The following is a 24,835-nucleotide window of genomic DNA, read 5'->3' as shown; positions in this document are numbered from 1 at the left end:
AAAGCAATGAAATATATGAGAACTCGAGGGTAGGCTGGCTGCATCAATCTCGCCAGCAATATGCAGCACCACTGGATTGCTTGAGAAAACAGCAGCAATCTAGGTCCGGTCAAAAGCCAATCCCTGCGATGGGACCTACGAGTGCAGGAATTGTACTCCATAAAGCTCAAGAAATACGGCTCACTGGGAGAGTAGATGAGATTGCACGGGTGATAAGATAAGACCGTATCTTATCAATGATGATCGAGATGGCAGAATAGGCAGGCGGTGGCGATGGCTGCCTAATCCCGTGACCGGCTTTAATTGATCGCGCGTCACGTTCCCACAGCTCCGTCGCGTCCGAGAAGGAGTTGCTGCCTTGACTAGACTAGACAATCGTCGACCATTGCCAGCCTTGTCTTTCCTCTTGGATGCCTGATATGGAGCTATAGATTGAGATTATTTATAGGACCCCATCTATGCCCTTTCGCCGTGGTTCCATAGTTCCCACGTCTCTACTACACGGCGCGCGGAAACTTCCTACCACCCGTTATACTAACCAGCAACGCGTTTTCAATTCCGCCGCTCTGATTCCTCGTACACAGCTCGCATTACTGTCACGAAGAGGACGTTCTGCATTGGACGATCTTCGTTCATTACCCATCACAACCATGGCCGAAAATAAGGGCCGCAAACAAGCTACATTGGGGTATGCTCGGGACCCCCAGCTGACTCTCGGGTGCGTCGATATATGATCTATATAAGACTGTCACCTGGGTTGTTATATAGGACAAATGTGTGCTAATACTTTCTGCGATATAGGAGGTTCTTTGGTTCCAATGCCGATGGGCCCAAAGATGCCCCCAAGAAGCAATCTACTCTGTCTTTCGGAGGGAAAGGCAAATCGCAGAAGGACATAGCCGACGCTGAAAACCAATCGCCCGAGGATAAGCAGCACGACGATGACGTGGAGATGAAGGACTCGGACAGTTCGAAACCGAGTGCATCGTCAGCACCCGAAGACGACAATGCGCCAAAAGATGAACAGGAGGTGAAGGAGGAAAGCGACGAGGAGGATGTTCAACCTGCGCCAAAGAGACGACGCAAGAGCCCGGACGCTGGAGCTCAGACTTCCCGAAAGAACAAAGCCCCGTCGCCGAAGAAATCCAAGACTGCCGCAGCCCCGGTTAAGGCGAGCCCGCCGTCCCCGGTCAAGAAGGAAGCCGTACCAGAGATCGAGAGCGATAAATCCGAACAAGAAGAGGCTCTATCTGCGGCTGAGGAGGAAGAGGATGACAAACCCGAACTGATGAAGAAGACAATCGAAAAAGTACAAGAGACTTTGAAAGCGACTGGACAAGAGCCTTATCCGGATTGGAAACCTGGCGCGCCTGTCCCGTATGCGGCGCTTTGCACAACCTTCTCCCTCATTGAGATGACTACGAAACGTCTAATCATCCTGGCTCATTGCTCGCTGTTCCTCCGACAAGTTCTTCGCCTGACACCCCAAGATCTGCTCCCGACGGTTCAACTCATGATCAATAAACTAGCTGCGGATTATGCCGGAATTGAGCTGGGAATTGGCGAGTCATTGATCATGAAAGCTATCGGTGAGAGCACCGGGCGAAGCTTGGCTGTGATCAAGACCGACCAGCATGAGATTGGTGATTTGGGGTTGGTGGCTGCCAAGAGTCGATCGAACCAGCCGACCATGTTCAAACCGAAGGCTCTGACGGTCAGGGGTGTGCACGAAGGTCTCCTGACCATCGCCAAAACCGGAGGACATGGTTCCCAAGAGAAGAAGGTGTCCGGAATCAAAAAGCTTCTTTCTGCCGCGGACGCGGAAAGCGCTGGAAAGGGCAGCAAGGGCATTGATATCACAAAGGATAAGGGTGGGCCCAGTGAGGCAAAGTTTATTGTCCGGTTTCTTGAAGGGAAATTGAGACTTGGACTGGCGGAGAGGACCGTTCTAGTCGCGCTTGCTCAGGCGGTGGTAGCACATGAGGCGGCCGTCAACGGCGAAAAGAGCCCTTCGGCTGAAAAGATTACTGAGGGGGAAGCGATCCTGAAAACGGTATACAGCGAATTGCCTGCATACGAGGTTATCATCCCCGCTATTCTTGAACATGGTTTGGCCAATTTGGGTAAGGTTTGCAAGTTGCAGCCTGGTATCCCCATCAAACCCATGCTCGCGAAGCCGACCAAGTCTATTACCGAAGTGCTCGATCGCTTCGAAGGGAAAGACTTCACGTGCGAATACAAGTACGATGGCGAACGAGCCCAGATTCACTACGTTGCCCCTGAGGCCGTGCAACACTACCCAGGTGCGACGGCCACTCTTCAGAAGGATAGCAAAGGGCTCAGTGCCATCTTCTCCCGAAACTCGGAAGACTTGTCGAAAAAGTACCCTGACGTGCTGGAGAAACTTAATGCTTGGATCAAGGGCGGGGTCAAGAGTTTTGTGCTGGACTGCGAAACGGTTGCCTGGGACACGGTCAATAAAAAGGTCCTCCCATTCCAGCAGCTGATGACTCGAAAGCGAAAGGATGTCAAGGCGGAGGACGTCAAGGTCAAAGTGTGCGTCTTTGCATTTGACCTCCTGTTCCTTAATGGAGAGGTAAGATAATACGCCCCCACCCTTTAGTTCTCTCTACCCCATTGATAGTTGCTGACTTGAATCCCCAACAGCCGACAGTGAAGAAGTCCCTACGGGAGCGTCGAGAGCTCCTACACGAGTCATTCAACATCATGGAAGGAGAATTCCAATTCGCGCAATACGGCAACACAAGCTCCGTCGACGAGATCCAAACCCTCCTCGACGAAAGCGTCAAAGCCTCCTGCGAAGGCCTCATGGTAAAAATGCTAGACACAGAAGAAAGCGGCTACGAGCCCAGCAAACGAAGCCGAAACTGGCTCAAGGTCAAAAAAGACTACCTCGCCGGCGTAGGCGACTCCCTCGACCTAGTCGTCCTGGGCGCCTACCACGGACGAGGAAAACGCACCTCCGTCTACGGCGCATTCCTCCTCGCCGCCTACAACACCAACACCCAGACCTACGAAACAATCTGCAACATCGGCACGGGCTTCTCCGAAGCCGCCCTCGAAGAAATCTACAAGGCCCTCTCCCCGCTCGTCATCGACCGCCCAAAGCCATTCTACTCGCACTCCACCGTCCCCAAGGACCAGCCCGACGTGTGGCTCGAGCCGCGCTTCGTATGGGAAGTCAAAACAGCAGACCTGACCCTCAGCCCGCGGTACCAAGCCGCAGCGGACGAATTCGTCGGCACAACCGGCGGAGGAAAGGGCGTCTCGCTTCGCTTCCCGCGGTTCATCAAAGCCCGCGATGACAAGAAGCCCGACGAGGCGACTTCCACGCGAGCGGTGGCGGAGATGTATCGGAAGCAGGAGGCCGTGCTGAAGGAGAACGCGGGGAAGAAGGGTGTGGATGATGATTTTGAATATTAATTTCATCTATCCCCCCTGTGTCTTTTTCTATACATCTTTGGCAAGCCAGGTTTGGCTGTTTGTCCATAGATTTCGTTTCATGCCATGTTGGTATGGAACCTTGTATGCACTGGATACGGGCGTTTTGATCGTGTACTATTTCTTTTCTCGCATGGCGATGTTTTACCTACCTACCTACCTACCTACCTACTGATATTCCCAAATGAACAAGCATATAATATTCTTGACGAACGTTCATTCCACATATAAGTTGTAGTCATAGTCCCCAAAACAAAACCAACAAACCACCCTGTTACCACTGGGGATTGATCTAGTATACACACATAGCTACCATTCAACAAATACACTACAGCCAGGTCGATTACGACAATCCTCTCGTTGAGTATGAAGAGCCCCGGTACATGATATCTCAGGATTCACATCTTAGCGTTAGCGCGGCCAACAGATACGCATATGCATGCACATGGACGACGTTCTCGAATCGACATTGACGGCTGCTGTCCATGCTCGCCTGCTATTCATGCTCGTCGTATATCATGCATGCTGCTGCTGTACGGTACACTAGCGAGGAATCCCTGCTTTGGCGCATAGTCTCCTATTGCAAATTGCGAAAACGGCATTCCCTTCTCCAATGGAGGGTTGGTTATGGATGAGGGCCTTCTGGTGTAGAGGGCGAGTTTGTTCGAGGTACTGCTACCATGGTATCATTGGAATGATAGAGCACAGCTCTTGTGATACTTTTGACTCCTTGCTGTTCAGTCAGGAAAATAATGATCATCGCCAAAACAAGACAACACTGCAGACACTAATATCATAACTCTCCACCCCCCAACAAACGCTCACTATCCACCCCACCCTGTCGACCAACGTCAGAAACAAACCCGGACTGTCGAAGCCGTAGACCAAAGTTAACCAGAATGACCACGACCAGTCCGACCCCCACGACGGTGGGTCCCCATTTCTCGTAGTACACTCTCTTCACGTCGCGGCGCTTGCGGATCTTGTCGACGCGCCAGATGTACAGCACGAGGCTGTAGACGAGGGACATGGCGGCTAGGATTGTGAAGGCCCAGGAGCAGCCGAATGTGATGTAGTCGTCGCCGAAGTTGAGGAGGGTTGCTGCGATTGTGGCTAGGAGGATGGAGAATTCGAGCCAGGAGAGGAAGGTTCGTTCGGCGGCGAAGTAGACTTTGGGTTCGACGCGGACGGGGACGTGGATACCTAAGCCTTGTTAGAAACGTGGAATAAGAGTGCATGCTGATTGGAGTGGATACTTACGTTTGCCCTTTGGCGCCACGAATCGTTTGACACTGCGCTGGTTTCCTATCACGGAGATACCTGAGGTTTCCGGGGGAGGTAAGGTCGTCGGTCTCGGCCGTGGCGTGAGAGCATGGAGCGTGTTCACCAAAGCATGTCCCACGCGGTGAGTATAGTGTTTGAACAGCTGTTTGTAGTAGTACGTCCCGCCCACCCGACGAGCTTCTTCCAGCTCATCGGAGTCTACAGACTCTTCATCGGAATCGTACAACGGATAGTCTTCATCCCCCGGCAGAGGCTGAGCAGCGATGCGCTCCTCAATATCCAAAGCGTTCCCGCCCGCGCCCGCAAAGAGAACATTTGGGGGACTTTGGTCTACCGCTGGCGCTTCGCGGGCCTGTCCATTCGTCGTGTCCTGTCGCGCATCCAAGTCGTCATCGTCCGACTCATCATCCTCCTGGGTTTCATTTGCCGATAACGAAGTACTTGCCAAGGGCCGTTGAATACCAAAGCGACGGTTGGTGGGTTTCCGGATATCCACATCCATCTGCGGCATCCAGAATGGAAGTAGATTGATAAGGTCGGGGAACAAGGTCGCCGTTCCGTGGATGAATTTGCTGTATTTGGGCACGGCTTCGACGAGATGGCTGGCGGTCAAATCTCTAATCCACGTGGGCGGTTCCTGCCCAGCCTGAGTTTGAAGCTTGACCTCGAGCACAGCGTAAGGGAATCGCTCGATATCTTCCGGGGGCAGCTGGGAGAAGGGAAAATCGACGCCAATATCCATGCGACGCCAGTTGTCTCCCGCTCTCCGACGGCCCAAGTTATCTTCTCGGATCATGGAAAGCTCGGTGTCGAGCGAGATGCGGACTCTAGCATCTCCAGGAAGCTGGAAGGCCGTGCGATGGTAGAAGGTCCTGTTGACAGGCTTCAACCGCCGGGTGATCACGCGATATTGGATCTCTCGGGCCAATTGCTCCAGGTCGTCGATCTCGCTTTCGCTCTTCTTGCCCTCCCTTCGCATTTTATCGAAGATGCTCTCGACGGTTATGCGACCCGCCAGATACGCATTCACGTACTTCTCCTTCAGGCTGAAACGCGCCTTGACCGACTTCTCTCCGGTCCAATCCTCGCGATGCGTCTTGCGCTCGACGAATATCTGATCGCTTTCCATGCCACCGTACCAACGTAACCGGATCGCTTCCGCGCCTTCTGTTTTCTTCAAGCGCCCCATGTACAATTCCCACGTGTCTGGGTTATCGAAGTAGACGGATGAGATGGCGGTGTCTTTCTCCTCGAATTCTTTGCGGGAATTGAAGACGAGAACAGGAAGGTGCTGTTTTTTTTGTCAGATTTGCCTGGTTCATACAGTAGAAAACATACATACCTTCAAGATAATAAGTTTGAGCTCCGTGATATTATCAGGGTGCACCCAGTACTTGGTCGTCTGACGGACGAAGTTCTGTTGCGTGCCACCCGCAGACGAGTCACCTTTGACGGGCTTGCCTTTCGTCCGGACGAGGTCGTATAGTTTGGAGAGCTTGATAACAAAGGCATCATAGTTATCTTTGAAGAACGGCTTCGCATTGAGGCGCGCCGCGAAGACGGGCTTAAGATGCCAGCCAGTTCCTTTCTAAAAGACATTAGCTTTTTTCTTTTGTCTTCCCTTTCAATAGCACAAATAAAGAAGACACATACATCATGCTTCTTGATAATCTTCTGAAACCCCGTATAGTTCAATTGTGTGAACTTGGCCAAATCATGCACATCAGCAATGATGTCACTCAGCATCTGCTCCAGGAGCCAAAAATCCTCATCGGAAGGCGCGCCGCCGCCGCCGCCGCCCGCACGGACGGAGCTCCCTCTCCGCGACGAGTCCGAGGCCCGATCAAGCCGGGCCACAACGGAGGAAACCTCCTGCTCGCTGGCCTGAATGCGGCGGACGATCTCCTCGCTCTTGACCTTCTGGAAGTTGAAGACCTTGTCGAGCTCGCTCTCGAGCAGACCCACGAAGTTCTTCTCGTCGTCTTCCGTCCAGGGCTTGCGGTCGGGTTTGGGGCATTCGGGGGTCGGCTCGGTGACGTATTCGGTTTTGAGGGCTTTCTTGAGGTCGTCGTAGGCGATGTAGTACCAGTAGAATTCCTTGATGATGGAGGAGCGGAGGTGTTCGCCGAACCTGGGGGACAAACTTGTTTAGTAACGGATGGTGGTGCGGGCGGGCATGTGAGATGGGGAGGGAGAGCTTACTTCATGATGGCGGACTAGGGACGCTGGTCCCTGCGTGTTAGAGAGATATGATTTCTGGATGTGAGAGTATCGTTAAGGTCGAGGTGTGTTAAGAATGAAATTGACAGAGAAAGCAGTCTTATCGAGCTAGACGGGGCATGGTGAGGAGACGCGAATGAAGAATTGGAGGAGGGGAAGAGAAAGAAAGCGATGAAGGAAGTGCGCGCAAGCTCGACTTTTGGTGGAAACCAGTGGAGAATAGTAGTAAATCCCAAGTCCCTAGTGCAGGTAGACGAAAAGGTTGATGAGCAAAGCACTCCCCGACTGAAGAACGGCTCCAGATGACTGCGGAACAAGTGGGTAAAGAGCGAAAAAGAGTGGCTCCTGCAGGTATATGGACCATGGTGGAGATCATGATACCTCGATAGTTACAGCGAGTACTTGCATTTGGGTGCGTCCTTCACCGCAAATCAAGTACCATTGCTGGTATTTCTGATACCTCGTCTTACCAGAGTGTTCGTTACTCCCATTCGGTTGATAGATACAGAGCACTTTCTCAACCATCTGAGTAAAACTTGAAGCACAGACAGATTTAGTAGACACAATATCCATGGCGGATCCCAGTCATGGAGCTCTTGGCCCCAATTCCACCGACTCGGCCGGCGTCTCTCAGCCAGTCAGTCGTGCATGCGCCCGCTAGGGAAACCTCTTGGATGACGCCATTCCCGGTCGGGTTCGGGCGGTGGTATTGTATTGTCGGTAATATACGGTATCTAATGTATTTGACTGTCCCGATGGATACGCTGGATTTAGAGTTATCTTATACACCAAGATTGAACTTAATCGATCTACTATTCAGTATATACATGTTAGACTTGGGATTCTTCAAAGTGATTCAATTTTATATCACTTCGTCCATATCAAATAATACAAATGTCCAGCTGGTTCTGCCTCCTGCCAATCCGTCAGCTTACGTTTAAATTGACAATGATCCAGGGGTTGTGCAGCATACCCTTGCGCTGGGATCGACGATGCGTCAAGGAGGCGCCCGCCGGGAGAGACCAGGATTGGGCGCTGCCTGCCCTGAGACACACGCCAGAGAGTCACGTGTGGCGCCGGAACACCTCCCGTCTACGGATGCATCATCGCAAGGCAAGGTCTCCTACAGAGCTACTGGTGGTGTCTCAGCCTTTCAAGCCCAGACCCTGACATCCAAGTGAGAGATCAATCAATCCCATTTACTTCTAAAAAAAATCAACACTTCGATACACCCCGAACCAAGATCCAAGTTATGTTTGATATTAATGTAGTCCGTTTCATCGTGGTCTCGTCACCAGGCGATCGCAGGCCATTCTTACTGAAGGGTAATCCCAACCCGTCGGATGCTCCGCCGTGCCCCTTCGCCCAGCACGTGGACGGCGCCTTCGGACTCCAGCGCCCGCACCGCGTCGGTGAACAGGCCGCCGTCTAGCCCGTCGCTCTTCTCGTTGAGAACGCGGTACAGGTCCGCCCAGCGAGCCGTGCCGCCGCTGCCCACTTCGTCGATCATCCCCATGATGCCGCGCTTGAGGGCTTCCTTGTTGCGCCGCTCGCTGGCACTCGTGCCCTCCGTCAGCAGACCCATGTCGATCAGGCCTGTCCGGGAGTCCGTGGCTGACGCCTTGATGGCCGACCGGATCAGACGGACGGCTTCCTCCACGTCGTCGGCGGTCACCTCGGGGGACAGTCTCATGCGGGCGTGCGCCTCGGACAGTCGGATCATCGATTCCAGCTGGCGGGTTGTGGCGGTGATGCGACGGTCGGCTGACCGGATGTCGTCGCCGAGTCGACGCATGCTCACGTAGGCGTCGGAGAGGGCGCTTCCCGCGGCGGGGGTAAGTTTGGGGTGAATGTTGGCTTTGGCGTACGTGATGTAGGCGGTGAGGAACTCAATGGGCTGTTTATTTCAGTCAGCAAATGGGCTTGGGATGCGTTGCGGGGAACAGGGAAGATACTTACCAGGATCTCTTCCTCGCTGGCATTCTCGGGTCGGTCCTCCAGATACATGTTGACCAAGTGCTTGGCCAACCGGCGGTCTTCTTGCTCGTTCACGCGGTCCAGGACCAGGTACACCAGGTCGAAACGCGACAGGAGCGTGGGCGGCAGGTCGATGTTCTGCGGCACCGGAAGACTCTGGTTGTATTTGCTGCCAATCGGGTTCGCGGAGGCCAGGATGCTGGTCCGGGCGTTCAGCGTCGTGATGATACCGGCCTTGGCGACGGAAACGGTCTGCTGCTCCATCACTTCGTGGAGAACCGACCGGGTCGATTCGTTCATCTTGTCGAACTCGTCGATACAGCAGATGCCACCATCCGAGAGCACCAGGGCACCGGATTCCAGCACCATCTGGCGCGTTTCCGGATCACGCGTCACGTAGGCCGTAAGACCAACGGCGGAGGAACCCTTACCGCTGGTATAAACACCTCGAGGCGCGATCTTGTGGACGTAGCGGAGAAGCTGGGACTTGGAGGTGGAGGGATCACCGCACAGGAGGATGTTGATATCTCCGCGGTATCGCGGGCTCCCGCCCTTCTCAAAGGACTTGTTGGTGCCACCGAACATCTGCAAGAGGATACCCTTCTTCACGTCGTCCATCTCGTAGATGCTCGGAGCCACGGAGCGCGCCAGGAGTTCGTAGACGTCGGGACGGGTGGAGGTCCGCTTGATCCTTTCTTCCTCCTCGGCGGAGATCTTGCGAGTCTGTTCGGAATCTCCGGCGGTCTGCTCCGACAGTTCCTGCTCAATGGTCGAGACGTCGACGCCCAGCTTCTTGCGGTCGGTCTTGAGAACATGCAGCACGTCGACGTAGGTCTTGAAGAGGGCTCGCTGGGTCCGCTGGCGAGGATTCACGCGCACCGGGTTGCACCGGAAGATGCCGGTGACCTCGACTCGGTCACCCGCTTTGCAGATATCCACCAGCTCGTCGTACACACAGAGCGAAACCGAGTGAGGGGTCTGGCCGTCCGGAACGCTATCGGGTGTCTCCTGTAGCTTGATGACCTGTTTGTCGGCGAATGTGCAGCGGTTGTGGACGATCTGCATGGAGTTCTTCTCCTGGCAGACTTGCCGAGGGCAGACGGTGGGCTCCGCGATCTTTCCACGGTCAATGTCCACCTGGACCGAGTGATTGCACATCTGGCAACGGAAAAAGGCTGTACGGCATTAGTCGCGCCCTGTCTACAAGGAGTGCTGGAGTGCTGTACAACATACCTTCTTTCATGTCGGGAATAATAGGAGTGGCTCGAATGACCAAGCCCTTGATGCTGACCAATTTGTCCATGTCTGTCCTCGATATTAGCATAACCATCGGGGCGTCTCCGGAAAGGCGTATGACATACCAGCGGGATCAAGCTCTCGCATATTCACGGTGGAGTCGAGACCGAATGGCAAGACCTTGAAGGCCTTGGTCTCGACTTCTCCCACCAAATCGGGAATCTCGGTCTGAGGCATCCGGCCCGTCTCGCTCAGCGCATCGGAGCTGGGTGCGGGAGGAGCCGAGCTCAGGTCTCGAGAATGGTTCTGATTGCGCTGGGAATGAGTCCTCAGACGTTCCACCTCCTTGATCGCTAGCTCCACCATGACGTCTTTCACGGTCTGATCCATCAGGGGAATGATTTCCTGGGGGTAGGCATGCAGCTGGTGCCACAGCTTGAGGGTTGACGGGTAGGCCTTGAGGTTCCGCGCGTCCAAGTTCATGCTGGTGACACCCAGTTGGCGCATCACGTTCAGCATGTTGATGTACTCCTTCACCTCGGCCGCATCGCCCATACGGCGAGTCTCGTCATCACTGGCCCCATCCCCCCACAGTCGATATTTAGTGGCGAAGTTGTATAGGAAGCTTTTGAATGCCGACATAGAGTCCTGGATCGAGATATTCGTACCCCAGATTACACGGGTGGAGCTGCCACCGAGGGCTTCAGCCTCCGAGGTGTCCGGGTGAATGTTGGAGAACGTCGCGTCGGACTGGGGCTCGTCAGTGCCGGCCGGCATGCCGTTAGCATCGACGAACACTCTGCGTCGACGACTGGGGGTAGACCCGAAGCCACCCGAGTCAAGATCATTGCGGCGGGGCGCGGTGCGCTGGCCACCGGTTGCGGAGCGGGACGACACAAACAGGCCGCTGCTGCTGCTGGGGATATCAGATCGTCCCACTGGACGGCTGTGTGCACGCGTGGGGCTGGAGCTCGACATGTATCGAATGGGCGACGAATCTGTCCGGCGGTTAGTGATCAGGGGCCATGTCAGGATCTTTATCTTATATACCTCTCATCGCCTGTCCATTCCCCCGTGGTGTGGTCTCCCCGTCATTCATCGACGAGGGCGCTCGCACTGGTGAGCTCGGTTCATCCATCCTGGCGTCCGGGGTCTGAGCAGCACTGCTGTTTGCTTTCGACGGCGAGGACTGGAAGAACATGGGAGACGACGACGGCACGGCGGCTTCACCCCTGATGCGTCTCGAAGCGCGAGGGGTTGTCTGCAACTGGTCATCTCCCCCGGGAGTCGGACTGCTGGTCTGGGGTTGCTGGCGAGAACGAGTTGAGCGGGCAGGAGAATCGGTGGCCGAGTCCCTCGTTGGGCGACCCCTTCGACGGGAGGAGGCCGGCGAAGACATGGCGAGTCGGTCCTAAAGGACGAATTGCTGCTCGGACTGTTTTTTAAGACTGACAAATAAATTCGTGAGAAACTTGGTGGGGGTATAGGAAATCAAGGAAGCAAAGGGGTGGTGGGATGGAAGGGAGTGCAGCCAAGGGACGAGTTGACGTTGGAATGGAGATTGAGATTGATCGATTGTGGCTCATTCTCCGCCTCAGTAATTTTTCATGCTGGAGCTCGACGCGTGACACGCGACCCAGACCGCCGAGGACGCGTTAAGTGGTTTCCTCTTTGGGACGACGCGATGGTCCACGAAGCACGTGATGCCGATTATTAGCTTATGTAAGCGTCTTCCGCCTTTCCTGCACCGCCTCCATGTGGCGTCCAATCAGCACTCGATTCGTGGATCAGGCATCCATGGTTCAGGCCGAGTTTTCCCCTGTTTATTTGGCCTGATTAGGCAGGCATCGACGAACCATCAAAGAGAAACCCCCGGGGTATGGAGGACTTCATCCTGGCAGACATGAAACCCCATGGCTCTACTGGATGTGGTTCAGGATAGATTCTCAAAGTACGAATCTACTTGTTACCCTGGGGTGATCACGTAGCGAGGGGACGTCCAATGCTGATCCTTCTTTTAAGTTTACCGCCGATCTGGCTGTGCATTTGTAGTTTCCTCTCCGTACTAGAAAGCCTCTTAACGATCTGACGAGGTTCAATATATATTGAAACCATCTGAGACACGATCGGTTATCCGAGAGGCGTCCCCGGATTCACTTGATTGTAGAAGACAAATTGGGTTTATTGTTTCAGATCCATGCTGTGTGGTATAGATTGGCCTCGGGAGGTCTCTCTCATGTGTATTCCGTAGTCTGGATGGTCAATGTGGGAATTCTTCTTTCTATATTGTAGCGATTGGTATTTGAGATAATCTGATCTCTATCTGTCTTGTACTGCATCCAGATCAAAAATATAAGACCTGTCAGTCCATCTCAGTCTATAATAGGGGATCCTTCCCCTTACTACTATATCTCATGGTCGGACATCCCTACTTTGTGGTTCAGGATTCGTGAGAGAGCGCCAACGTCTCGTCTCACATATGCAGCTGCTCGTTTCCATTGATCCATGACCTTGCTTAGCTAGAAGCCCAAACAAAGCGGGGTCCCAACGGTCCAATTGTTTCTCGATCGATCCAGGAACGAAGTAACCCAAGAGAAAAACACGAGGGACCAGGAGGCTAAACCCGAAGGGGAACAGAACAATCAGGGACCGGTTGTGGTAATATGTTGACTCCCCACAAACAGGAAATACTCGGGACAATCAAATATGATCTTGGAGGTCACAAAGACAAGCTCGCTATAATTAACCAACAAAGGTGCGACCTCTCGATTAGCGCCCCGAAATCCTACACAAAGGATCACAGGAAAATCAAAAAAATATCAGGGACGACCACCCTTGAGCCAAAAGGGTTTAAGCAAGCGCCAACCGTCTAGTTTCAGCAGGCGCTTGATGTCATTCCGAGCCCAATTGGAACGATCATCCCCTTTTCCCTGAACCACCAGGTTACCCAACCCTTTTCCACAAATAACGGCGCTTCTTCACATTAGACTTGGCATCATCCCGGGTTCTGAATGGTTGAAAGGACTTAATAGTTGGTGCCACTGCTGTCATGTCCTTTGTTGATAACCCTTCCTTTTACCCTTTGTAGTGGCGTGGTGATTTGTCTCTTCTTAGGCTTCTCTATTCTTTTCCTTCCTTTTCTCCGTCTTTTTTCTTCTTCTTTGCCTTTCTATCTCAGTTCCTTTTCCTTTCTGGAAATTTACCCACTTCCGCGCTCCTGGTTACTCGATTACTTCAGGGTGACGCTGCCTGTGTTGCCGAATCGATCGCCCCAACTTTTTTTGTCCTTCTGCCCTTCCACTATTGAAATCGGCCCAACCCTCTCACCGCGTGATGCATGGTCTCACCTCCCTTACTTGTATCTGGGTGTAGGACTTGGTCTTCTCTAATCCGACTGTCTCCGTCACCCGCTTGAGTCCGCCCCCGTGGGGACTGCCTCTGCAATCACCATGTCGAACATGTCGAACATCTCGAAGGACCTGGGTTCCGCCCTGGAGGAGGCAGGCCATACCGGTCAGAAAAGCGCGGGAGTCTCGATCAACACCTTCCTCGCGTCGTTAGCGACGGCGATCGTTGTCTTTGCCGTCGAATTCATCCTATTTATGCTGCTGAAAGGAAAACTGACCCGCATCTAGTGAGTTCCTTGGTACCCTGGTGGATCTGGAAGCGGCGCAACATCGCTAACCGTGCATTGCTTCTTCATAGTCAACCCAGGACATATTTGGTCCCCGACAGAGAACGTACCGAGCCGTCCCCATCGGGGCTCTTTCGATGGGTCGTTCCCGTCTTCCGTACCTCCAGCTCCGAGTTTATCCAGAAATGCGGTCTCGACGCCTACTTCTTTCTGCGATACCTACGCATGCTTCTCAAAATCTTCCTACCTCTGGCTTTGCTGATCCTACCCATCCTTCTTCCCCTCAACAAGGTCGACGGCAAGGACCAGACGTTCAAAAATGGCACGGATAGCGGTCCACGCTGGAATGTCACGGGTATGGATCGACTCTCCTGGGGCAATGTCGCCCCGGAGCACTCCCATCGCTATTGGGGCCATCTGGTCATCGCCGTCATTGTCGTCGTCTATGTCTGTGCCGTGTTCTTCGACGAGCTGCGGGGCTATATCCGTCTACGCCAGGCTTACCTGACATCTCCTCAACACCGACTCCGTGCATCGGCGACCACGGTTCTAGTAACCGCCATCCCGGAACGCTGGCTGTCGGTGGACGCCCTCGATTCACTCTACGATGTCTTCCCCGGTGGGATCCGCAACATTTGGATCAACCGGAATTTCGATGATTTGAATGAAAAGGTGAAGGAACGGGATGCCCTGGCTTTGAGACTCGAAGCCGCTGAGACCGAACTGGTAATCAAATGCAAAAGAGCCCAGTTGAAACAGGCCAAGGCGGCGGCGAAAAAGGAGGGGAAAAGTGCGGCTGAGGTCCAGAAAAAGGAAAAAGAGGCCGCGGATCGAAAAGCATCCCGTCTCGCCATGGAGGCTGGTATCAGCTCCGGTGATCCACACCAAGCCCACACCCTCAACGAGGTCTTGCACCGTGACCAATCGTCGTCGCACGCCTCCGACGCCGGGGGCTGGAAGCGGCTGAACCCCCTCGATCCCGCCATGGCGGCCGCGGGTGCAGTTGGTCACGGGGTGGGATACCTCGGGAAATCCGTTCTTGGGGGTTCAAAAAGACTGATGGGACCTTGGGCGGCTCAGAAGGCGCCCAGGGGCGGGCTCATAGCTCCCCCCACCCTCAAGAAGGGTCGAATAATAAGGATCGGCGCAAGTCGCGCTCATGGCCGGATACAATGGCGGATGACATGGATCCGTTTCAAAACAACGAACGGGATGACCGACCCAGCACTTCGGCGACGCCGCCAAACACAAAATCCAGGCCGCCCTTGTGGAAGACCCGGCCCTCAAATCATTCGAGAGTGAGCAACAAGACGGAGCCCGATGAACTTCCCCTGACCGCCCCCGAGACACCGACGACACCGACGAACGTGGAGGAAGTATCCGGGTATGAACAGGACGAGACCTCGATGGAATCAGTGGCCCGCGAAAAGAGTCGTGCGGACGCCCAGAGCGATCGGAAAGAACGGAAAGTGTCTGAAGATGAGTACCCAGCTGCGTACAACGCGGACTTTGACAAGGAAGACTTTGGGGAGCCGGCGTGGAAGAAGTATCTGAAAGACAAGGACCGCGAGACCATGCGCCTGCCCGTATTCGGAATCAGCTGGATGCCCTCCCTCTGGCTCATGGGAAAGAAAGTGGACACCATCGACCACTGCCGAAAGGAGCTCGCTCGTCTGAATTTGGAAATCGAGATCGACCAACAGAACCCCGAAAAGTTTCCCCTGATGAACTCAGCCTTTATCCAGTTCAACCACCAGGTAGCGGCACATATGGCGTGCCAGGCCGTCAGCCACCACACGCCTAAACAGATGGCGCCCCGGATCGTGGAGATCTCGCCGGACGACGTCATCTGGGACAACATGTCACTCAGGTGGTGGGAGCGTTATCTGCGAACCTTCGGCATCCTCACACTCGTTTGCGGGATGGTCGTCGGGTGGGCGTTCCCCGTGGCGTTTACGGGATTGCTTTCGCAATTGGCCTACCTGGAGGATGCTTTCACCTGGCTCGCTTGGCTTGCCACCTTACCCAACTGGCTGGTCTCTGCCATTCAAGGTATCCTGCCTGCCCTCTTTCTCGCAATCCTGATGGCGTTGCTACCTCTCATGCTGCGTTTTCTGTGTCGCGCGCAAGGCCTTCACACCGGCATGGGTGTGGAACTCACGGTCCAGAACTACTACTTCGCGTTTATGTTTGTCCAGCTGTTCTTGGTGGTTGCGGTCTCATCCAGTTTTTCCACAATCATCAACAACGTGACCAACGTCACTTCGTGGCCGGAGCTCTTGGCTCAGAACATTCCCCTGTCCAGCAACTATTTCTTCTCGTACATGATCCTGCAGGCCATGTCGGTGAGCGCGGGTGCGCTGGTGCAGATTGTCAACCTGGTGAGCTGGTTCATCTTCGGGCCGATGTTTGACTCCACCGCCAGGACGAAGTGGGCCCGAACCACCAACTTGAACCAGATGCAGTGGGGGACCTTCTTCCCGGTCTACACGACACTCGCGTCGATTGGCCTGATCTACTGCGTCATCTCGCCCTTGATCATGGTGTTCAACGTGCTCACCTTTGGCCTGTTTTGGTTTGTCTACCGGTACAACACCCTCTACGTGACCAAATTCCGATTCGACACGGGCGGGCTGTTGTTCCCTCGGGCGATCAACCAGTTATTTACTGGGATCTACGTGATGGAAGTCGCCCTGATCGGCCTCTTCTTCCTCGTCCGCGACGTGGATGGCACCGTTGCCTGCGAGGGTCAAGCGATCTGTATGATCGTCGTTCTCGTCCTCACCATCGGATATCAGATCTTGCTGAATGAGGCCTTTGGGCCGCTGATCCGATATCTGCCCATCACGCTGGAGGATGATGCTGTTCGTCGGGATGAGGAGTTTGAGCGCGCTCAACGGACACGACTTGGGCTGGCCCGCGATGATGACGAATCGGATGTCGTCGAGCCTCGGTGGCCCTCAGAACGACAACCGAGCGGATTAACGCCCGAGATTGAAATGAAGCAGATCGAGTCCGACGCGGGCGGGGGACCAGCCAGAGAGAGGTCAGCCCGGCGCGCTTGATGCCTAGGCGCCAATCATGGGTCGATCGGTCTCCAAACCAACGATCGAAGTACTTTGGGAATAGCTCAAGTACGTCGGTCCCGACTATACAGCGTATCCAAGAAGATATGGCGGAGGATGCGGAGTCTCAAGACCCCTCTCCGCATCGAGCAGGCCGCGCGCTGTTTGCCGGAATTCAGGACGAGCTCGAAGATCTGACGCCCGACGAGCGCGATCAACTGGTCCAACGAGCCTTCCAGCACGACGCCCTCCGTGCCAAACGACCGGTGATCTGGATTCCCCGCGATGATCTGGGAGTCAGCGACGACGAGATCTACCGCACGCAACGATTCAGCAAGCATATCTGGATCAGCAACGAATACCAGGCGCTCGACGGCAAGTGCCGCACTATATTCAGCCGCAGTCCGCCAGATTTCTCCGAGGTCGATCTGATCCAGCTTTAGCGGTGGGGCTTGATAATTGTATATGATAAGACTAGACTGGGGTTCTCTTTTCTTTTCCTTTGGTGTATGTATAGAGGGAGTTGGCATGGACAGTTGAGCGAGCGGGTTGATTTTCTCTATCCCATCGACTTGCATTGCAGAAACCCGAGCGGCAGGATCCCTTGGTTGATTGCATATACGGCGTTTTAGTATTTATCTACGGTGATGGACGGAGGCCGGACTACACATAGAACAAGCCCCATGGCAGTATTCTATCGTTTTCCCAGCGTGTAGTATGTTTGAATAGACTGTACCCATGTCAATGTTGCATGGGTCAACACAAGGTGACACTGTATGTCTAGTGTCAAGTCCAATTCAGTCCATTGTCAAGACATGAAGTATCATAACCATATATGTACTAATCCATATACTTACACAACGGCAAGCGATAATTATCCACCATCCAATACGCCCTGCGCACGCCACTCCACTCACCCTCCAACTTGGGCACCTCAATCTCCTCCCACTCGACATCAAAGCCCGCCTCAAACAGATCCATCTCCACCACCTTCTGATAAACATCATAACTAATCTGCCGATCCGCCCCCATCCCATTAAAGAAACTCCACCGTCCCTCCTGCTCCAGCAACCCAATCACCTGCTCCGTGAAAAACTCCCGGAAATCCCCATACGACTCCGCAAACGTATCGTAGTACACCGCGTCGAACATCTCCCCCTCCGCCACCAACGCCGGCAACACATCCTGCCACCGGCCCTCGTGGATGCGCACCCCAGGCTTCTGGTGCCACCCGCGCCGCTTCATCTCGGCGACCACGTCCGCGTGCGCCTCGATGATGTGGTGCTCGGCCGGCTGGCGGTCCTGCAGGAACTGGTCCACGATGCCCATGCCGTGGCCCACGTTGAGGACCCGCAGTCCGGGCGTAGGAGCAGCTTCGCGGCGCTCTTCTTCATGATGTCGCTCTCCCACGCCATCATTACCCCGTTGCGGTCGGCGTCGATCAGTCGGTCGTTCTGGAAGGTGAGGTTCGAGTCGAGGTAGCGCGCTTGCGTCACGTCTGCGTCTGCCTCCACCAACTGCGGCGCTTCTTCGTCCTGTGCTGGCGCAGCCGACTCCGTGTCTGCAACACCCTCCTCTTGCTCATCCTCCTCAACCTCCTCCTCAATCTCCTCATACCCATCCAACCGATTCAGCAACAACTCCGCCCGAACCCCCGCATCAACAACCATCTCATACGCCTCAGTCAACCCCAACCTCCTCGCCACACACCCAGGCGTCTCGCCATTCAAATCCAGATCATTCCAGATAGCACCCTCCTGCAAAAGGAACTTGACCGTCTCTGCCGCGGACTCGGCCGCGCTTTTCTTCTCTTTCTCCGCTTGTTCGCTAGCGCCGTTCACTGCCTCGTCTTCATCGTCGTCGGGCTCACAGGCGGAAATGGCAGCGTGGAGCGGGGAGAATCCTGTCTCTGGGTCCTTGACGTTGGCGGGGTTGGCGACGCCGGCTGTGAGGCGGATTAGACGGCGGAGTTTGGGGATGTCGTGTTGGGAGGCTGCGAGGAGGATTTCTTGGATGTCGAGGTCGACGTCGATGGTGGTTGTTGGGTCGGTCATTTTTCCGTTTTTTTTTTTTTGTATGTGATATCGTTGTCTTTTCTTTGTTGTTTGTTGTTTGTGGTTTGGTGCTTGCTGCTGTGGTTCGGTTGGTGATTAGAAAATTTGAATCTTGGGTAGTAGATAAGTCTGTAGGAAGGTGGGGTAGGAAGTGGTGGGTTTTCTTTCTCTAGACCAAGAAGGATTTAAAGGAACTGACCTGTTTCGTCCAGTAATGGCTACTAACTATAGCTGTAGTATACCACCGCTCAGAAGTAGAACAGTTCAAGTCTTAAAGTTTGAAGTGGAGTGAGAGCGATATAAAATTTCCGCCGCCGCTTTCGTCCCCGCAGCTCCGCCCGCAATCACCGCACTCCGTCAGCCAACTCCTACAATAATAGATAAAACTGTCAAAACGCATGTATTTTGATGTCGACTTAGAGAAGAGAAACATTTCGCCGATTGCTCGATAATCCTGAAGACAACTATTTGTACAAAAGACCCGGGTCCTTCCTGGACCGCCCACGAGGCGGCTTCAATTGCGCCTGTATCACGCAGATTGCTGCTCAATTAAAATTCATTCCCCCAGCCCCAGGGACCAGCTTCGCCGCTTCCAACTATAAACTAGACTCGTTGGTAATCTGCGTTTATCGCGTGTCCTCCGCTCCGGCGTTCACGTTCAACCCCAAACCTTGCGAGTCCAGGTACATCTTGTTCTTGCCGCCGTTCTCTTGCAAGATCGCGGCGATGTGTCGGGCGTTCTCGATCTTCCGCAGTTCGATGTAGCTCTTGCTCTTCTTGATCGCGTCGCCGATCAGTTCCGCCGATCGGGCCTCACCCTGGGCGCGGACGATGAATGCCTGCTTCTCCTGGCGAGCCTTGTCGACCAGGAACGCAGCCCGTTGGGCCTCCTGCTGGGCGACCTGCTTGGCTTCGACAGCGGCGGTGAATTCGGGGGAGAAGGTCAGATGCTACCATTGCCGACAAGTCAGTATATTAACACATCCCGTTCAACCTCGTATATATCACGTACCGTAAGAGACACATCGTCAAGGGCAATGTTGAAGCGAGCCGCACGGCGGGCCAGGTTGTCCCGGACGAGTCGGGCGACGTTCTCACGCTGGGTAATCAGCTGGCTGGCGTTGAACTGCGCGACAACGCTCTTGAGGACTTCGTTCACGATAGACGGGAGAACACGCTCGTCGAAGTCGTTGCCAAGGGTGCGGTAGATCTGTGGGAGAGCGTCGACACGGGGTCTGGACAGAACACGGCAGGTGATGTTGACCATCTGCAGGTCCTTGGTACCGGTCAGGGAAGCGATGTTGCGCGGCTTTGCGCGCACATCGTAGATGACGGGCGTTTCGAACCAGGGAATTCGGAAATGGGTTCCTATCAGAGTAGACAAGTCAGATACCCCTCCTTGTATTGTGATTTTCTCGGATTATCGCATACCTTCACTGTAGATCTCCTTCTTAACACCGCCTACCCTGGAGTATTTGATCGCACGGTGACCACCGTCCACTAGATTCGGACCAGTCAGTAACATTTCTTTATCGGATTGACCAAGAGTCAATCATGAACAGGGGCCCAATACCGTTGAAGAGCGAGTCCGACACGACATAAGATCCAATGCCGACCAAGGCGACAGTTCCCCAGAACTTTCCGCCGCCTTGACCACCGCCCGTGGGGAAACCACCGAAGCCTCCACCAGACCCGGTCTTCTTCAGCATCATCTGAAGCTTCTGCATCTGGTCCTTCGGAATGCGAGACATGATGATAGTGTGGGGAGGGAAAGGATGAAGATGACTGGAGCGTGGAGGAGAGACGGACGGAGGAGTGAGGAAGAGTGGAGTTGAGGTTCTCTCCGGCAATTCAGCTCATTCCCTCACCGCCTGCCGGATCGGGCGGCCGATCTAGCCTCTCTTGCGTCGGGATTCTATTCTTCGGCTTCATGCTTCGTCCATCTCTTGCTTCTGCTTTCTGCTGTTGGCGTACATTTCATATTCTTTGTTGCTTGACTGCCTGTTGAAAGGGCCGTAACTGACTGCAACCATACGAGCCTTACTCCCACCTTTTCCCCCGCGTTCTGTCCAATTCTGGTCAAACACTCCGCCGCGCTCTTTTCTCCTGCTCAACAACTAGCTGTGAATATCTGTCGGATTATCTGGCAAGATGGCTCCTGAAAGAGCTGGGAAGAGCGTGTTCCTCGGGAATATTCCGTACAGTATGTCTATCTATGAGTCACTTCCCCAGCAACCTCAACTAACCACGCAACAGATCTCACCGAGGAACAGGTCAAAGATATCCTGAGCTCTGCCGGCACGGTCACCAAATTTCGCTTGATGATGAACCCCGATACTGGAAAGCCCAAAGGATATGGATTTGCCGACTTTGCCGATGCCGACGCGGCGGCCTCCGCAGTGCGCAATTTGAACGATTACGAGATCATGGGCCGCAAAATACGCGTGGATTGGCCGCACAACAACGAGAAGGACTCTGTCCCGCCGGACTACTCTCAGCCCGCGCCGAACGTGCAGCTCCAGGGCCAAGACGGTCAATCAGGCGCGCAGCAGCAATCTGCGCCGCTGCCTCCCCTGCCACCCGGCGTGGAATTGCCCCCGCATCTGGACTGCCCGAACGCCATCTCCCAAACACTCTCCTCGCTCGCCCCCAACCAGCTTCTCGATGTCCTCTCCCAGATGAAGTCCCTGTCGATGGCGGACCCGGTTCGAGCCGCAGAGCTTCTGCGCCAGGCGCCTCAACTATCATACGCGATGTTCCAGGCTATGCTCCTAATGAACCTCGTCGACTACAGCACGCTCGGCTCAGTGGTGGAACAAGCGGCGCAACCAGCAGCGGCAGCCCCTCCTCCGGCTGCGCAGCCCTTCCAGCCCTTCTCGGCCGTTCCGGGCCAGGTCTCCACCCCCCCAATGGTCGGCACGCCTTTTGCCGCACCGGCGGCAGCCCCTGCAGCTCCATCGATGCCCGGGCAAGAAGAGCTCCTGCAGCAGGTACTTAGCATGCCGCAGGCGGCGATCGATGCGCTCCCGCCAATGGAGCGGAGTCAGATCATGGTGCTGCGGCAGCAGCTGATGCAGGGTGCCATGCGATAGTAATGTCGATTTGATGATATGATTGCGATGTCGGTACGGGGTGTTGTCATACTAATCACTTTGTTCATACTCATCTTGCTTGATTCTATCTTTTTTGTTATTTCATGGGATGGCGTTTTGGAGGCCTGATTTATTTCGCGGCTTGAATGTATACCTAGCATGGATATCTGGCACATGTTCTCAAATTGATTTGACACTTTCAATTAAATATGTCTTGCACCAAATTCAATCAAATATGCTTTCACAGGCTAGCTTGATGTAAAGTTGAAAGGTACAATCCATGACCAAGCATGAGGTATACTTAATATTGAGCTATCACTGAACACGTCCCAAAGGCCATCCATCAGCAATCAGACATTCCCAACTCTTCCATGGTCTCATAGTCGAGTAGTGAGCTCCAAGTAACTCGCATCACTGCTGTTGTATCCCATTTGAAGTGATTCGACAATTTCAGGAGATGTAGCTAGTATAAGTGATAACAACACTTGCGTCCCAAGGATCTTTCACCCTCTAGACGTACATATCAGACCATGATCCTATCCTCAACTACCAGCTACATGATTTATTAGATCCAAAGTCAATAGAGTACACCGCATTCTAGCAATCAGTCAAAGTGACCAATAACCAGTCCAAAAAAAATAGCCATCAAGAAAAGAAAGTAACAAACAAGCCCATCCACACCCATTCATTCCCATTCAAACCCCCAGCGAACTCCAAAGTCAACATACACTCTCTTCTCAAGTAACCAGCCTAGTAACCAGGTTATAACCAAGTAACCAAGTAAAACAAAACGAGCCCTACATCCAACGCCCCAAAAGAGAAGTAAAAATCACTCACCAGCGAGAAGATGACTCGCTCGCCCACTCACTTCACTACACGTCCACAACACGTCCATTCACTTGCTTTCTTCCAACTTTCTTTTAGTTTTGTCTTTTCTTTCTTTCTGGCCTGTCCTTTTTCTTGAAAATTTTTTCTTTTGGTTTTCTCCTCCTCACGTGCACGTGTTTTGGCTCTTTTGTTATCATACATCTACCCTCATATCCTCCACGTGATCACAACGTGCCCTACATCATCATCCCCATCTTGCTTTCATACTATCATACAGGCTTGATATCGTTTGACTTCTTGAATTCCATCTTGGTACATTCCTTCCACTTGAGTTCCTTTGGCCTTCTTCACAGAAAATAATAAGTCTCAAAAAACAAGGTGAACAGAGAAAGAATGCCATTCGAAGGAAGTCTCACTTCACCTGCCCCCCAACCCTCCCCTCCCCCTCCCCTCCTCCTCCTCATCCGTCTCATCCTCCTCCTCATCCTCCCCATCCCCCATCAAGCAGCCCAGAAGAAAAAGGAGAAGGCTGCAGGGCCCAGACGCGGACCCAGAAACAGCACTCGAGGGCGTCGAAACAGAGGAAGAAGAGCCCGCTTCCTCCCCCGACGAGGAGCTCCGAGCGGCCCTCATCCGCACCGAGGTCGACATCCCGAGCTGATTAGATCGAGCAGGCTGGCCACTGCGATCAGGCAGCCTCGCACGCAGCTAGCTACCAACCTGTCTCCGCTGTACAAGCTCGACGATATCTACCAAGATATCACCTCCAAGGCGCTGGTTCTGGGCCTCGGTGCTGTCTTGAAGCATCTGGGCGGTAGGGCGTTGCGGGTGGCCACTATGTGTTCTGGCACGGAGAGTCCGTTGTTGGCTATGGAGCTCGTTCAGCAGAGTATGCCTTATCCCTTCTCCTTCTTTTGATTGCCGGTAGAGTGGACCCTAACATAGCCTAGATCTCAGAAAGCACTTCGACACGACCTTCAACTTCCGCCACTTGTTCAGTGCCGAGATCGTGCCATTCAAGCAGGCGTACATCGAACGCAACTTTCACCCCAAGGTCATGTTTCGCGATGTGACCGAGTTGAGGGATCGAGTGGCGTAAGTCCTTCCCTGCTGCCCTCCCCCTCCCCCTCCTCGCTCTCCCTCTCCCTCTCGCCCCGGTCCCGGCCCCAAAACCCACCCACCCTCCCACCCCTACACAGCACCGTCACTAGCCCAGGGTGTATGTTTGTGTTAACAAAGAAGCAGACAAACGGTGTACGGGTCTTTAGAAAAAATCCCCAAGAACGCAGATCTCCTCATTGCTGGATTCGCGTGCGTGGACTTCTCAAACCTGAACAACAACCGCAAGACCCTGGACCAGAACGGTGAGTCTGGGGTACGTTTTGGGGCATCATCCGCTATGCTCGCGCCTATCGGCCGCGGATGGTCATCCTAGAGAACGTCCGCAGCGCGCCCTGGGATGCCATCAAGGAGCACTGGAATGAGATCAACTACTATAGTGTCTATTTGGGTGTAGACACCAAATCGTACTATCTTCCGCAGACCCGCGAGCGGGGATATCTTTTCTGCGTTGATAGAGAGCTCATGAAGAAGGGCAACTTTTCAGAGGGACATATGCTGAGATGGTCGGCTGTCTTTGAAGGGTTCCAGCGTCCTGCAAGCTCCCCTGCTGGGATGTTCCTCATTGATGCGGATGATAGACGCCTGGGCCAGATCGAACAAGACGTCATTGGGAAAACTTCGTGCAATCCTCGCGAATGGTCGAGGTACCAGATCAGACACCAAAGCTACCGCAACGATCAGAAGCTTGGCGATGAACGTCCGGTCAGCAAGTCGAAAGACCAAGGTATTTGTCAGATGCCTGATTTCTACTGGCATGGTTGGGCGAGGTCGTTGCCGGAGCGTGTTTGGGAAACTCTGGATATCAATTATCTTCGCAAGCTTGCTGAGTTGGAAGGATATGACATGAACTACAAGGAGTAA

At 53.9% G+C, this 24,835-nt stretch overlaps 7 protein-coding genes across 7 annotated transcripts; 4 read left to right on the top strand and 3 right to left on the bottom strand.

Annotated features, from left to right (window-relative positions):
• Positions 1-650: 650 nt before the first annotated feature.
• P168DRAFT_241773 (DNA ligase (ATP) CDC9) lies at positions 651-3,444 on the top strand (the record flags this gene model as incomplete). Its single annotated transcript, XM_024833772.1, has 3 exons — positions 651-718; positions 802-2,596; positions 2,668-3,444. The coding sequence occupies 3 exons, from the start codon at positions 651-653 to the stop codon at positions 3,442-3,444; spliced, it is 2,640 nt and encodes an 879-aa protein (XP_024689931.1).
• Positions 3,445-4,255: 811 nt separating this feature from the next.
• P168DRAFT_320936 (MCM DNA helicase complex subunit MCM4) lies at positions 4,256-11,578 on the bottom strand (the record flags this gene model as incomplete). Its single annotated transcript, XM_024840420.1, has 9 exons — positions 4,256-4,665; positions 4,723-6,037; positions 6,089-6,334; positions 6,400-6,877; positions 8,286-8,863; positions 8,926-10,118; positions 10,177-10,248; positions 10,305-11,177; positions 11,230-11,578. 9 exons carry the CDS (start codon positions 11,576-11,578, stop codon positions 4,256-4,258), a joined length of 5,514 nt encoding a protein of 1,837 aa, XP_024689930.1.
• Positions 11,579-13,160: 1,582 nt separating this feature from the next.
• On the top strand, positions 13,161-17,585 carry P168DRAFT_292449 (putative DUF221 domain protein). Its single transcript, XM_024837587.1, has 4 exons — positions 13,161-13,813; positions 13,885-14,827; positions 14,869-16,766; positions 16,850-17,585. The coding sequence occupies exons 1-4, from the start codon at positions 13,629-13,631 to the stop codon at positions 17,319-17,321; spliced, it is 3,498 nt and encodes a 1,165-aa protein (XP_024689929.1). The 5' UTR covers positions 13,161-13,628; the 3' UTR covers positions 17,322-17,585.
• Positions 17,586-17,663: 78 nt separating this feature from the next.
• Positions 17,664-19,187, bottom strand: rmt2 (protein-arginine N5-methyltransferase). Its single transcript, XM_024837586.1, has 3 exons — positions 19,132-19,187; positions 18,300-19,010; positions 17,664-18,261 (listed from the first exon to the last, which is right to left on the bottom strand). The coding sequence occupies exons 2-3, from the start codon at positions 18,930-18,932 to the stop codon at positions 17,719-17,721; spliced, it is 1,176 nt and encodes a 391-aa protein (XP_024689928.1). The 5' UTR covers positions 18,933-19,010; positions 19,132-19,187; the 3' UTR covers positions 17,664-17,718.
• Positions 19,188-19,320: 133 nt separating this feature from the next.
• On the bottom strand, positions 19,321-20,735 carry P168DRAFT_257701 (prohibitin family protein). The gene is made up of 4 exons (XM_024834569.1): positions 20,506-20,735; positions 20,364-20,432; positions 19,945-20,300; positions 19,321-19,882 (listed from the first exon to the last, which is right to left on the bottom strand). Exons 1-4 carry the CDS (start codon positions 20,681-20,683, stop codon positions 19,559-19,561), a joined length of 927 nt encoding a protein of 308 aa, XP_024689927.1. The 5' UTR covers positions 20,684-20,735; the 3' UTR covers positions 19,321-19,558.
• A 142-nt stretch (positions 20,736-20,877) lies between these two features.
• Positions 20,878-22,219, top strand: P168DRAFT_273527 (uncharacterized protein). Its single transcript, XM_024835375.1, has 2 exons — positions 20,878-21,135; positions 21,189-22,219. The coding sequence occupies exons 1-2, from the start codon at positions 21,084-21,086 to the stop codon at positions 22,022-22,024; spliced, it is 888 nt and encodes a 295-aa protein (XP_024689926.1). The 5' UTR covers positions 20,878-21,083; the 3' UTR covers positions 22,025-22,219.
• Positions 22,220-23,245: 1,026 nt separating this feature from the next.
• On the top strand, positions 23,246-24,835 carry P168DRAFT_306515 (uncharacterized protein; the record flags this gene model as incomplete). The annotated part of the gene is made up of 4 exons (XM_024839035.1): positions 23,246-23,741; positions 23,803-23,947; positions 24,098-24,227; positions 24,395-24,835. 4 exons carry the CDS (start codon positions 23,246-23,248, stop codon positions 24,833-24,835), a joined length of 1,212 nt encoding a protein of 403 aa, XP_024689925.1.

This window comes from Aspergillus campestris (assembly GCF_002847485.1).
Source record: "Aspergillus campestris IBT 28561 chromosome Unknown P168scaffold_11, whole genome shotgun sequence".
Taxonomy (NCBI): Eukaryota; Fungi; Ascomycota; class Eurotiomycetes; order Eurotiales; family Aspergillaceae; genus Aspergillus; species Aspergillus campestris.
Note: the sequence above shows the minus strand (reverse complement) of the source record. Positions and strands in the feature narration are given on the sequence as shown.

What these genes read in the sequence shown, in the direction of transcription:
- P168DRAFT_292449 (XM_024837587.1), top strand. Translation starts at nt 13,629, where the DNA reads ATGTCGAACATGTCGAACATCTCGAAGGACCTGGGTTCCGCCCTGGAG. An exon ending in GGAAAACTGACCCGCATCTA is followed by an intron (nt 13,814 to 13,884) that starts GTGAGTTCCTTG and finishes GCTTCTTCATAG; the next exon opens with TCAACCCAGGACATATTTGG. An exon ending in CGGGTGCAGTTGGTCACGGG is followed by an intron (nt 14,828 to 14,868) that starts GTGGGATACCTC and finishes GGGTTCAAAAAG; the next exon opens with ACTGATGGGACCTTGGGCGG.
- rmt2 (XM_024837586.1), bottom strand. Translation starts at nt 18,932, where the DNA reads ATGACCGACCCAACAACCACCATCGACGTCGACCTCGACATCCAAGAA. An exon ending in TCGACGCCGACCGCAACGGG is followed by an intron (nt 18,262 to 18,299) that starts GTAATGATGGCG and finishes CATGAAGAAGAG; the next exon opens with CGCCGCGAAGCTGCTCCTAC.
- P168DRAFT_257701 (XM_024834569.1), bottom strand. Translation starts at nt 20,683, where the DNA reads ATGTCTCGCATTCCGAAGGACCAGATGCAGAAGCTTCAGATGATGCTG. An exon ending in GAAGGAGATCTACAGTGAAG is followed by an intron (nt 20,301 to 20,363) that starts GTATGCGATAAT and finishes CTACTCTGATAG; the next exon opens with GAACCCATTTCCGAATTCCC. An exon ending in TTGACGATGTGTCTCTTACG is followed by an intron (nt 19,883 to 19,944) that starts GTACGTGATATA and finishes CGGCAATGGTAG; the next exon opens with CATCTGACCTTCTCCCCCGA.
- P168DRAFT_273527 (XM_024835375.1), top strand. Translation starts at nt 21,084, where the DNA reads ATGGCTCCTGAAAGAGCTGGGAAGAGCGTGTTCCTCGGGAATATTCCG. An exon ending in CCTCGGGAATATTCCGTACA is followed by an intron (nt 21,136 to 21,188) that starts GTATGTCTATCT and finishes ACCACGCAACAG; the next exon opens with ATCTCACCGAGGAACAGGTC.